General features: G+C 37.8%; 1 protein-coding gene across 1 annotated transcript; it reads left to right on the forward strand.

The window, feature by feature from the left end:
• The first annotated feature begins 147 nt into the window (after positions 1 to 147).
• LOC108675222 (solute carrier organic anion transporter family member 74D-like) lies at positions 148 to 12,743 on the forward strand. Its single transcript, XM_047883944.1, has 14 exons — positions 148 to 269; positions 565 to 636; positions 974 to 1,106; positions 1,835 to 2,056; positions 4,573 to 4,713; positions 5,571 to 5,780; positions 6,955 to 7,119; positions 7,721 to 7,904; positions 8,491 to 8,614; positions 8,792 to 8,845; positions 9,500 to 9,693; positions 10,347 to 10,448; positions 12,076 to 12,179; positions 12,580 to 12,743. The coding sequence occupies exons 1-14, from the start codon at positions 153 to 155 to the stop codon at positions 12,741 to 12,743; spliced, it is 1,986 nt and encodes a 661-aa protein (XP_047739900.1). The 5' UTR covers positions 148 to 152.
• Positions 12,744 to 13,274: the final 531 nt, after the last annotated feature.

Here is a 13,274-nt window from a genome sequence, read left to right on the forward strand (position 1 = left end):
TTAACCAATAGTAGATAAAGATATCGAAAATGCTACTCGTATATATATGGAATGGAATGTAAGCATTAGAAACCTAGTATTTTATTTTATAATTCTAATCAGTTACTGTAGCAATAATAAAAATTTCACTACATTCGATATTATTATAAACAATGGACGGGAGCGTTCTGACGGCCAGCAACGCCATGCTGGATGCGCTGCCGCCCAGCCCAGCCGAGGGCGCTGAGGACGACCAGGAGGCTGAGGGAAGGTCGAAGATGGAAATAAAGGTAATAATTTAAATTAAAATGGATTTATTTAAATGAAAATATAAATAATTTTTTTATTATATTCCTAATATGAAATTAAAATGACCATACAACATTATGTATAGGTTCACCGATAAAAATTCCCTTTAATCAATTTTTGTATTGGAACCGAAACAAAAATTTTGTTCAGACCGATGCGTAAACAATCTTTGCAAAGGTTACAAGTGTAAAAATTAAAAATTCAGGTTACGTTGATACATCATTGATAATTTTTGTACTTCAATTCAAAATTATTTATTTTCTCTCACCTGAGCAGCAATTTCTTCTTGACATGGACTTGGATGACATCAAGTGCGGCTTGGGTCCCTGCAAGCCGAACTTCCTACAGGTATAAGAACACTTAAAATCTTCAGTGCTGATGTCCGAATTCAAAAGTTTATGCATGTTTAAATGAACAAGCAATGAATCACAATGCTTAGTTCTAATATGTAATATTCACTCTCAACAGTAGAAATGAGCATTTTTCTCAACGTTGTGTGTTGTGCTGAGAAATTGATTTTTCTATCTGTTACAGTGTAATACAGAGGCGGCATACCAATTTTTTAGAATTGTCTTGTGGACTAAACAGTTTCATGTAACGAATCTATTACGTTTTCCAAAAAAATTTTGGGAATGAAAGAAAGTTTTTTTTGTAATAAATTTGAATGGTTATCAAACTTGTGCAGATGCTGGCTCGTAAAGAGATCTACATGTTAATATACAACATCGTGGGCGTATTGATGGGCATGTTCTTTACGTACACTGTCTCTGTGATATCTACAGTAGAGAAGAGGTTCGACATGAGCAGCAAACAAACTGGTGAGCATTTTTTAAATACTGGCTTCTTTATATGTTACCAAACCATTGCCTTAGTTTAATGGTTTTCATAGATTTTCTTCGTGAGTGCATATAAGTGAACCTGAGGCAATTAGATGAACTTCAGGCAATATGATGAACTCATTCGAGGAGAATGTTTATTATATCAATTTCAGGTGGTCATGAAAAATTTAGCGCCAATACTAGAGTGAAAATGTTGAACTCTAATTATTGATTCATTGTTTGAGGAACCTGATCGTTCTTTCATTTCATATTTTCAGTTCACAGTTAAGCTTGAATTTTCTGTCGAATAATTAGATGATCGAACATAAGCATAGTTTTCTAATTAGCTGGATTTTGAGTTAAGAATAAAATTGATCGATGTTTTTTTTAATTTACACTGCATTTTAGACCATATTTCATTGCCCAAGTTGGCTTTGTGTTACCAAAGCTTCAAGTATCGTCCACATTTTAAGTTTTAATCGTAAACGATATTAATATTGTCAAAGCAGGCTTCATCTTGGCTGGCAACGACGTATACTGAAAATTTTCTTCTATTCTCTTGATTTATTAAGCCATTGCATGCATCGTCTTGGCTGGCAACGACGTATACTGAAAATTTTTATTCTAGTCTCTCGGAATATCCCAGCATTGCATGCATCGTCATATGTGGCAACGACGTATACTTGGGAATTTCTCTTCTGGTCTCGCGACATATTTCGCCATTGCAGGCATCGTCCTGGCTGGCAACGACGTATCGCAGGTACTACTGTCCATCGTAATCACCTACTACGGCAGCTACGGCGACAGACCGCGGTGGATGGGGCTCGGGGTGATCAACTCAGCGCTCTCGTGCTTCATCGCTGCATCTCCGCACCTCATTTACGGATCAGGTGGCGAAGCCTTGGCCACCGCACTCCTGTCCAGCGTCCAGAACAGCTCCTCGACCGAGGGTTAGATTAAATACGATGAAAACATAGAAAAAATGTGGAAGCAAACGTGAACTTGTCTTGATCGCTCTTAACAACAATCGAAACTGCAATGGAGGTAGAGCTAATTCGACAGATAGGCTTCAGCGCTTGCAAACGTGATGAAAATTCGAAATATCCTCATAAAGGGTTGAAAATGGTTGAAATATACCTACAATATCGTTTTATCAGAATTTCAGTGTCTCAAGATGAACAAAATTTAATTTTAATTTTTTCCCGCCGATACTATAGATACTTACTTTTCTTTCACCCTCAAAGCTGAGGAAAAATGCGGAATAGATGACAGTAGCTAGCAAAAGGGGTGTATCGTCACACTTTCCATAAACAGCTTAAATCATAGGTTACCCCAAATCTTACCCAACAAAGTTAACCAATTACCCCTGATCTTCCTCACTATTTACTGCCACACTGGTTGGTGGAAGTGCTGAAAGAGAAATACAAAGTGAAATCAACAAGTGAAGTGGAGTGATCAAAATCTGAGTTGTGCTCAGGCTGGGAGGTGTGCTACCTGCATACCCGAAGTCTTCAAATCAAATTAAAAAAAAAGACTGGGCATCAGTGCGCAGTGGCGTGCCACAAGGAAGCATTCTTGGGCCTATTTTGTTCGTTGCTTTTATAAACGATCGGCGACAGGCTACATCAGGCCTACACTTCAGCGCCGAGATCGATATGTTATGTTGTGTTAATCTGTTCAGTAGTTTAGAAGAAATTTCTTGGTCACTGCAAATTTCGGTCCGTATTGCTGTACAAGTCACGAATGAAGGTGAAATAGAAAAATTTCACGAGCTAAACATCAACGATAGGTTCTAATGAGTGCGTGTACCAAATTTTATAGAGCTACGCTCATTATTTTGGGAGATATTCCTTGGTCATTGAATTTAGAGATTGACCGTGTGACCGGCCGCGAAACCGGCTGCGAATCCAGCCGTAAATTTGTCCGACACCTTCGCTGAATGCGTACTGTGATCTTACATGGAGTTGCTAATGCGAATCTGAGAACCAGTATTTCATTTAATTCATTGTACGTCATGATCAACTCATTGTGCTTGTTCACAAAAATCGCAAAGTTATTTTTCGTTGATCTCGTTCTAAGTGGCGGGTGGATGTGGGCATTGGAGGATGATGCTGGAGCGGAGACTTGACGGGGTCAATAACCAGTCATGCCCACACTTTTGAAGATCACTGTTTAAGGACATCTGAATCTCGACTCTAAGAAAATTATGCAGATCAATCAGAGCGGATTTACCAGACAACGGCCGTTCTGGTTTTGGGACGGAGTCCTGTTGTCATATTCAGGAATTTTAGAAGGAAACTTTGTTGTTTTGGATATCCCCCACCTTGGATTCTGTTTCGTAATAGGTTCGTTTAGTTTGCGTGGCAAATTTGGTTGGAAGTAATTGTCTTAATTGTTAGGGGGATAATCATCACGTTTTCTTATGGTAGGTTATCAGCTTCTCTAATGTAACCTGTAGCCTCGATTTATCAACTTTTATAGAGTTTGACCAGTTTTTTATGTCTCACCATCATCTTGGGGCAAACATGTATGCATTGCTTGCAAACATGCCTCGAGTGGCGTTGAAAAAACAACACTGAGCGCTTTGATCGGGATATATTGGCAGCAGAATAGGTTCATAGGGTACGTACACAGTGAAAGCAGGTTTCCAGCGTGCTGGTTACCTGCTCAGGCTGGCGTCTGAAACCATAGAATACAGAAGCCTATTCGTACAGGTTTTCACTGTGAACACTTACATTATTATCCTATGTTCATTCTTGTGGCAGGTTGAAACCATAGCATACAGAAGCCTATTCGTACAGGTTTTCACTGTGAACACTTACATTATTATCCTATGTTCATTCTTGTGGCAGGTTGGAGCAGGTTGCCCGCGCGGGCAAACCTGATTCCACTGTGTGCGTACCCATAGATACGAGAAAATTTTCAGTGGGGAAGAGTAGTCCTAAACATTATATTGTTGCTCATGTAGTGCCAGCTGGAGATCTAACATATTTTGAGAACCATACTTTATGCAAATATTGTTAATTTGAGCTAAAAAATATTATTCACTGAACTTGTTTCGTAGGATTCATCAAAAAATGCCAGATCTCCGTACGGAGATCTGGCGTATAGGAAATGAATTATAACACAAATATGATGATAGACATACTGAACAGAAAGTTCTCGTCTAACAATATAAACGTAATCAATAATCGTTTTTTCGGAACATTTAAAAAAAAAATTGATTACAATTTTTATAAATTAACGGAGTATTCGGAAAACAATAAAAACGCATCGAATAATACCTATGGTTATTATGGTTACGCAGGAATAGCGATGATTCTCGGTGATGGACTTCTTTTTGGGTAACCAGTGCCCTTCTTACTCGATCGACCAAACGTTAATGTATGACAATATTACCGTAATGTACTGGAAACCATATAAACGCACTAAATAAGAGCTATGGTTGTTGTACTATATTGAGCAGGAATAGCGTTGGTGGGGCGTATGCTGGGTCCAGTGATGGGTTTCTTCCTGGGCAGCAAGTGCCTCTCGTACTGGATCGACCTGAGCCTCGACCCAGAGATCAGCAGGCGGGACCCGCGCTGGCTTGGGGCCTGGTGGCTGGGTTAGTGGGTCCAGTAGATCCTGCTACAGTTTTATACACTGAATATGAATACAAATCCGGTCGAAAGACCTGTTTTTAGATCTGTGGACAAGTCACGAAAAATACAAGAATCGACAACAGGCCACATCAGGCCTATTCTTCAGCGCCGACATCACTATGCTATGCTATAAATTTAACTTACGCGTGGTAGCTGTGTCAGTGAGTCTAATAGTTCCAGTATATTCCACTCCAGTTTTGTCCACACTGAATATGAAAATAGATTTAGCTTATGCTTGTTGCCTTATTCAGTGGGTACAGTGGTCCCATTCAAATTTTGTCCACACTGAATGTGTAAATTGAACTGTACTTTCTACATTTCAGTTACTTAAAACCAGAATCACAGTTAGCGTACAGACAATTTAATCTTATTTTAAGTATGATAAAAAAATACTACTGAAACAGTGGACAAAATTAGAACGTCTAACTCTTCAAAAATTCATTTACTTTTTATTTTAGAAATGATTAAAACGTCTCTCTAATTATTGAATGCATTTGAATCAGCCTATATTACGGTGCAAAAATTGAGTGGCTAGATGGAGTGTTAATTCTTACCATGAACGTTCGTAATATTTAGAGTTCCATTACTTCCAAATTATTGACCAATCTTGTATGCTCATGCCAAATCCATCTCATTATTAATGCGTTATCGTACTATCACGTTCAATTTTGTTACAAATAAGCCGGGAAGTAAAACCATAAGAAATTCAACATATTGAAGAAATCTTAACTTTACTTAGAAGTTCCATATTAGACGCAGAGGTTGCGCTAGAGTCTAGACCATAATATTGTGTAAGCAAATTCAATTTGTATATGATCAGGTTTTCTGATCCTTGGGACGCTACTCGCCATATCGGGTTTCTCTTTGATGTTCTTTCCGAAGCAACTCTCGTCGAGCCTCGCAGCCCAAATCCAGCGACTCGAAAGAGCGGAAATCATGGAAAATCCGCCGAATAGTGAGGTACTTTCCGTGGACCATTACCTTAACCTCACTCGGCAGAAGAAGAAGCATACCAAGCCTTCCCTAAAAAGTGAGTAATCGTGCGTGCAAATTTCGGTTAGAATAGAATAGAATAGAATAGAAGTGTCGGCGTTGAAGACATAGGCCCATGGCCTGTTGCCGATTCTTGAACTTTTCGTGACTTGATTCACAAGGGATCCGGCCTTTGGAACCCGATCTTTCCATATCTCATTTAATTTTTTTCCTCTCTGACCAGCCATCATAAAATGCAAGAGCCAAAGAAAAAACACAATAAAACTGAAACAAGTTAAGTAAAAATTGTAAAGTTTCAAAGGGCTGTAAAAACTCAGTTACAGACTTGAGAATAAGCGGCTTGCAAATGCAAGAGCTAGATAAACACAAGTTAAAAACCGAAATCAAGTTGAGTAAAATTTGTACAAATTGTTAGATTGTTCAAAATTGTTACAGACTTGAGAGCAAGCGACTTTCAGAGAGCGGCGATCCCAGCGGCAGTAAAACGTGGTAAAGGGAACAGTGAAAATCGTATTTTGAGTATCTCATCGGAGATACTCAAAATCTAGTATCTCATCACCTAAATCCATTGATGATCCCAGATACGGGTTCCGGAAAAAATTCGTAAAACAATTCCAAATTAGTTGTAGAACGTTAAATGAGCGACGTCATTGAGAGCAACAACTGGCTAATATTGTGAACAGATAAAATACTAATAAAATGCACTAAATTTGTTATTGAGATTTACTATATATTTTATAAAAATATTCAGAATGTATTCAGTAAATATATTGATTTTCTACTAATAAGTACTGAATCAGTAATAACGAAGCCATACTGTGTCATCGAATGATTTGAGATTAAAACGAATAGTGTTTGCTGCATTTAAAAAAAAAAGTTTTACAAAGTGTCAAGAAATGCTTTGGACAATCGTAATTCTCCTTCTAAATTTATTCTCCTGATAGTCGCAGGATCGTGCCCACGTTCATCATTTGGCTGTTTTTTGTTCCCACGTCAAAGTTTCTTAAACGAATTTACCTGATGAATTAAATAGTGTGAAGCATATCAATTATCATCCTGAAAAAAAACGTGTGCCATCAAAAGTCTGCCATGATTTCGGACTCTGTTACTTGTGAATCGTCTTCTGTTGTTCTACAATTACGAACTGCAGCTGTTTCACTAGAAAGCTGCTCCTGTTTCACTAAAAATTGCAAATTTTTTATGCATCACAGAACTTCCTTCGGGAATGAAAAGATTGTTCAGTAACAAGGTCTACATCGGCACTTGCTTTGCCACGGCTTGCGTGGTCCTCGCTTTCTCGGGGCACTCGAGTTTCGAGCCAAAGTATATCGAAACTCAGTTCCACATAAGTGCCAGCGAAGCTAACTTCTACACAGGTCAGATTTATAAGATTTTCAAGGAAACGATCATTTTGTATCTTTCCTGTTAGCAAATCTAACGATTTGCATTCAAAATATTCATTACTTTCATTATCCTAGGGATTTTACTATCCTAACATAATAGTAGAAGTTACGCTGCGCAAAATTGAAATCCCATTTTCAGACTTCATGTTAATAATAATTAATAAATTAGCATAGCATTCACAGCAAGCGGTCAGTGAAATGTATGGAAAATTTTGCATCCAAGACACACGTGTTATATGTGTATATTATTAGGTAGACACACAGTTAACACAATTTTCATTACTTTGCTTTAGAAAGCGAATGTCTCCTTAAACTAATGAAGCCACTTCTCTTGGATAGATTGATACGTGAATCTTCATCCTGATACCGCATTCCTGATTACTACACTACCTCAAAGCTGACAGATCGATGATTATCTTAGAGATTATCTATCATCTGACTTCTAGTCGTTGGAAGTTTGACGCTGAATGTTTTTTAACTTTGTTCGCGTCGTTCATCGATCGCTTCAAGCAAAGCACATCTCAGGTTCTTTACTTCATGTTATTACATTTCACTGTAAGCCTTCTGCCTGCAGGAGTGACGAGCTTGATAGCATCAGTGTTCGGTAGTATACTTGGTGGCGTGGTGACGAAGTGGAAGCAGCCAAGAGCGCGATATGTTGCAGCCTACAGTTTCTTCGTCACAATAGTGTCGGCCTCTATTATGTTCACGCTTGCATTCGTAAAGTGTCCTGGCGTCAATATACTCGGAATTGAAGGGTGAGTTTAATTCTTCCTAATCGTTTTCTGTATAATAAATAACATTAGATACAAAGTTTTGAAAAATTTTTCAGCTTTGTAGAACATCTTTAGAAATAATTTCACTAGAATTATGCCGTAATATTTAATTATGTCGAGTAACAAGATATGTCATTAATATATTCACTCTAAACATAAGAGTAAACGGTATACAACCATAAGTGAACTGGATATGTTTTATGGCCCCATGAATATTTGCATTCATCACTGTCGCGTATTAAAACTTATAAAGTGTGTTGCTATAGTTTCTGTATATTACTGCTTGCATCATTGCAGTGTCGTACAGTGTACAGTATATATTCCTTTAACCTCCATGCATTAATTTTCTGCATCTCAGCTGCATATTTTTATTTCCGGATTGTATTCTCCTCTCAGCTGTACAGTTTTGTTCACAGAATGCGTTTTTATGTCAGCTGCATATATTTGTTCACGGATTGTATTCTCATTTCAGCTGCATATTTTTATTTCCAGAGTGTTTTCTCTTCTCAGCTGTACAGTTTTGTTCACAGAATGCGTTTTTATTTCTTCTGCATATTTTTGTTCACAGAGTGTGTTCGCTGTCTCGCGAGTGCAGTACCAAGTTCCAGCCTGTGTGTTCCCAGGGGTTACAAACTTATTACTCTGCCTGCTATGCCGGCTGCACTTCACTGTCGAAAAATGGTTCTGAACTGGTGAGCAGATTTGTGTACATTTGAACAATATGTTCGTGCCTTACATTGCATTGCATTGACATCTTGACAAGTTTTAGGGCGATAATAATTTAAAACGAGTTATTTCTAAATTATGTAAACCAATAACTATTACCCATGATTGAAGTATTCCCAGAGAGTACTAATTTTTTCATACAGGTCCACGGTGACTGCGCGTGCATTGCGGATCCGCTAATTTCTATACAGACACTCGTAAGTGAATACTAGCGTTAAATTGTGATGACCCGTATTTATTCCCATTAATTTTGTGCAAAATCATATTAAATTATTAATACTCTAAAGCCAATTACAAAGAGTTTTCTAAATTTAAGCGGCATTCTTGAAAGAAATGAATATTTGCTTACATCATGGTTGGAATTCACAGTTATCTCTATGCTTTACAATTAAAATCAAGACATTATTCTACCTATCTCGATACTTACGCTAAAAGAAAAGGTCATTAAGCCATGACTCCTTCATTCAATTTGGATTTAAATTTTTCGACTTTATATTATATTCGAGAAAAGAAAGTTTATTTCATGTGTTCCTAACATATGTTCTCGTTCTAGCTGAAATATGATCCTGGCAGAAATATTCTTAATGGGAGAAATTCAATCACATTGTAAAAATATTCCCAGGACCTTAATGTGATAGAAAATAAAAGTTAAAGTACATTTTAAAAAAGTATGTACGGACTCACTCGTGGGGTAAGAAACGTTATATTACTTATCAAAAATTGTCCCTGGGCCCAAAAAATTTAATATCAATGCAATTTGATGTTATTAATTAATTAATACTCATAAGTAATTATCATGGACCCCAATGCGGCGCTATAAAACGTCCAAACAAGTTAAAACATTTTCACAGGACTCGAGCGCTGCGTCGTCGTCGCTGGTTTACAACAACGCCCCTGTGAACGGTAGCCCCTCGTCAGGAGGCTGGGCCGCGGACGGCTACTGTCCCAACGAGTGCTCGAGTTTCTTCACTTACATCGGCCTCACCATCGTCAGTAAACTGATCACTGCTACTGGCAGCGTGGGAGGCACTATGGTATTCCTGCGGTGAGATTTACGGGAATAAACAATTCGTTATTTCAATTGTGAAATGAGTAATTCACTCATATTAAGGCGATGTTTTTTATGTAGAATGAATTTTAGAATAATTCCGGCTCTATAACAACTTTTACTGTTATAGATGAATAAATTTAGGAAGTAAGTAATGTGCAATAAATAATGCTGTAGAGCTAGTAGTCCATGCAGTATCGTAAATTATTACCTATCCATCCGTAGTCTCCCGGTATATATCATTTTACGATCAATATATCTATATATATGTATTATAAAATATGTAAGTCTAAAAATAGCCGGACAGAATTGGTAACATTACCGGACAAGGGTTACAATCCCGGACAAAATCGCGTCCGGTTGTGTACTCTGCAATTAATTTGTGCTTGAAAACCGGACGCAAAAATCAATGAACTACACTACCGGACATCAAAAAAAAAACAAAAAACTAGTTAGTTTAGGGTTTGAGTTAGGGTTAGGTGTGAATAAAATCCTTTTTTTACGTTGCAAGAGACCAATCAACAGGGGTTAGGTCTAGCCAGGTCAGTTTATTTTTACCTTTTTTGCAATTTAGAATAAAATAATTAAAGTCCGGATAAGTGGATATATAAATTTACAAAATATATTAATATATATATTTGCGTGCGCAGGTCTGTTTATGAAGGAGATAAAGCGCTGGCACTTGGCGTCATTACAGTCTTGTACCGTTTGTTTGGCTTCATTCCGGGCCCCATCATTATGGGCGCCGTTGTTGGGAAGTTGAAAATTAAAAGGCGCGAAATAAGTATAAAACTGATTTTTTAACGAATTTGACTAATGCAAAAGGATTTTAAACAATTTTTAATGATACCCATCAATTTTCCAACACAATCAAGGCAACAGTATTCCAGATATTGAGGAGCGCCCAGTCGGCTCGAAGTTAACATGTTTTGAAATACACGAAGAAGAGGTTCTCAAGCGCCTGGTAGCTCAAAATCCCAACAAGTCATGTGGACCAGACGGCTTCCATCCCAGATTGCTCAAAGAATTAGCATCCGTTCTGGCCGGCCCATTGACAGTATTCTTTCAAAAAACCTTGAACGAAGGTACTTTGCCGTCCGACTGGAAAGAAGCTCAAGTAACACCATTGTTCAAAAAAGGTGACAAAAGCAGCCCCGGCAACTATCGCCCTGTTAGTCTGACAAGTGTTGTTTGTAAGCTGATGGATCTGTTGTGAGGGATAGGATTATCGATCACTTGACTGCTCACCATCTCATATCAGATTGTCAACATGGTTTTATTGCCGGCAGATCCTGCACCACTAACTTATTATCTACGTTGAACGATTGGACTCGCCTGCTGGACGAAAGGGAGCCAGTGGATGCATGGTACCTCGATTTTGCCAAAGCATTTGACAGTGTTCCGCATGAGCGGCTGTTGCGTAAAGTGAAATCCTTGGGGATTGAGGGAAACGTACTCCAATGGATCAGAGATTTTCTTGTAGGTAGACGACAACGTGTCAGTATTAACGGAACCGTGTCAGACTGGGCATCAGTGCGCAGTGGCGTGCCACAAGGAAGCGTCCTGGGGCCTATTTTGTTCGTTGCTTTTATTAATGATCTGCCGGAAGTAGTGTCCAGCGTGTGCTCCATGTATGCCGACGACACAAAAGTTTATAATACAGTGAAGAATGCGTCAAATAAAGCGCAATTGCAAGATGATCTTGACAGCTTAGTTAACTGGGCTTTAGCTCCTTATCGAACCCGGTGGAAGTCTAGTAGCTACTTCAAACTATCGCCAGTCATGAAAAGATCCGGTCAAATGACACGAGTTTAGATCTATGAACAAGGCACGAAAAGGAAAAGAATCGGCGACAGGCCACATCAGGCCTACACTTCAGCGCCGACATCACTATGTTATGTTATGTTATACACACAGATTTTAGTAACCAATTTAACTCACTGATTTTTCTGCGATCATTTTAGAACATTCCCGAATGATTTTACAATTTTTCCCAATTTTATAATTCTGTAGGATTTTTCCCCTATTAAATTATTACAGCGTGACTATGTGATGATTCATTTTACTTTCACTCCTGTTTATAAATAATAATTCATCATAATTTAGTTATAGAATACATGTATTAATTGATGTTTGAGTTGTATTTTACTCAATTGAACTACAAAAATATCGTTTTCCAATTACACAATGGCATTAAACTGAACGATCGAAGTAGCTGAAATTGTTACAATCATAATACAATTTTATTATTGTTCTACTGCATCTTATTTTCTTATACTATATACTAGCGTTCTCCTAATCCCTAGTATTCTACTACATATTGTTGTTCTACAATATCTTTAATTTTCCGATGTAAATGCTTATAAGTGAGTCGTTCACAGACTCTGCGTGTATGATGTGGGACAGGAAATGCGGACAGCGCGGCAACTGTTGGCTCTACGACTCGGACAAGTTCAGATTATTGATGCACCTCGTGGCAGGAAGTGAGTCTTACTTAATATAAGTAAGATAATTAATAGTATAAGCAATCGAAAAGAAAATAATAAATATTTTAATTTTTCCTGTACATTGTTTATGGTCCAGTAATATATGTTATGTTCCAGGACGCATAATGATATTTGTCACTCCGAATAAGGCTTACATCCTGGGGCATACTGTCAAGAAGAGTTACGCGCACGTGACTATTTTTTATTGTGTGTCCCAGGATTGATGTCTTTCTCTAAAGATACAAACATGTTAGTAACTCCGTCAGCCAATAATGGACGGCATTTCAATCTAAACTCACAAATCGTAGACGAGAAATCAGCCGTTGCTTGCATTAATGTAAATTTTTATAGTGCGGACCTGGAGTGTTTTAATCTCTCTTTGTTTATTTCTTAACAGGTCTGATGCTTCTGTCAATTATAGGAGATATCGTGGTCTTCATATACAGCAAAGAAGTCGAACTTTACAAAGAACCTGAAGATAAAGTTGAAATCTACGAAGCTAAAGGGAAAGAAGCTCCGAATTTATCTATTGTTGAAAATAATAAAAAACTTAACTTATAATGTTGTGATATCTATTTTTTATGTATAATAATAAATAAATATTTAATATGCGTCTTTTTACCTATGTTAGTCAACATAGTTTCATACTAATTTGGCCCAGAGGTGGGCAGTAGCGCGCTACATGTAGCGGCCGCTACTAGCGGCCGCTATATTTTCAGTAGCGGTAGCGGTAGCGCCCGCTACATATTTAAGTAGCGATACGAGGTTTTGCCGCTACAGCGCTACCGCTACATTTATAGATAAAGCCTTAGATTTTACTTAAGGGGACCGGCTACCCTCCAACAAAACTTTTTTGTTTACAGACGGACCGTTTTGAAACTTGGTACACATATGTAAAACAGAAATCTAAGACCTTTTTGTTCATGTAAATTTAAAAAAATGAAAGAAAACGTGGAATTAATAGAAAACGGCAAATAAGGGGTACTCTAAAAAGTTTATAACTTTTGCAAATCACATGCTTCAATGTCGAGACACATATCATTCGATTTGTAACAACAATATCTAGCGACTGTAGAGCCCCGATTTTTTATT

The sequence above is a fragment of the Hyalella azteca genome, unplaced genomic scaffold (assembly GCF_000764305.2).
Source record: "Hyalella azteca isolate HAZT.00-mixed unplaced genomic scaffold, Hazt_2.0.2 contig14089, whole genome shotgun sequence".
NCBI lineage: Eukaryota > Metazoa > Arthropoda > Malacostraca > Amphipoda > Hyalellidae > Hyalella > Hyalella azteca.

What these genes read in the sequence shown, in the direction of transcription:
- LOC108675222 (XM_047883944.1), top strand. Translation starts at nt 153, where the DNA reads ATGGACGGGAGCGTTCTGACGGCCAGCAACGCCATGCTGGATGCGCTG. An exon ending in AATATACTCGGAATTGAAGG is followed by an intron (nt 7,905 to 8,490) that starts GTGAGTTTAATT and finishes TTTTGTTCACAG; the next exon opens with AGTGTGTTCGCTGTCTCGCG. An exon ending in GATGCACCTCGTGGCAGGAA is followed by an intron (nt 12,180 to 12,579) that starts GTGAGTCTTACT and finishes ATTTCTTAACAG; the next exon opens with GTCTGATGCTTCTGTCAATT.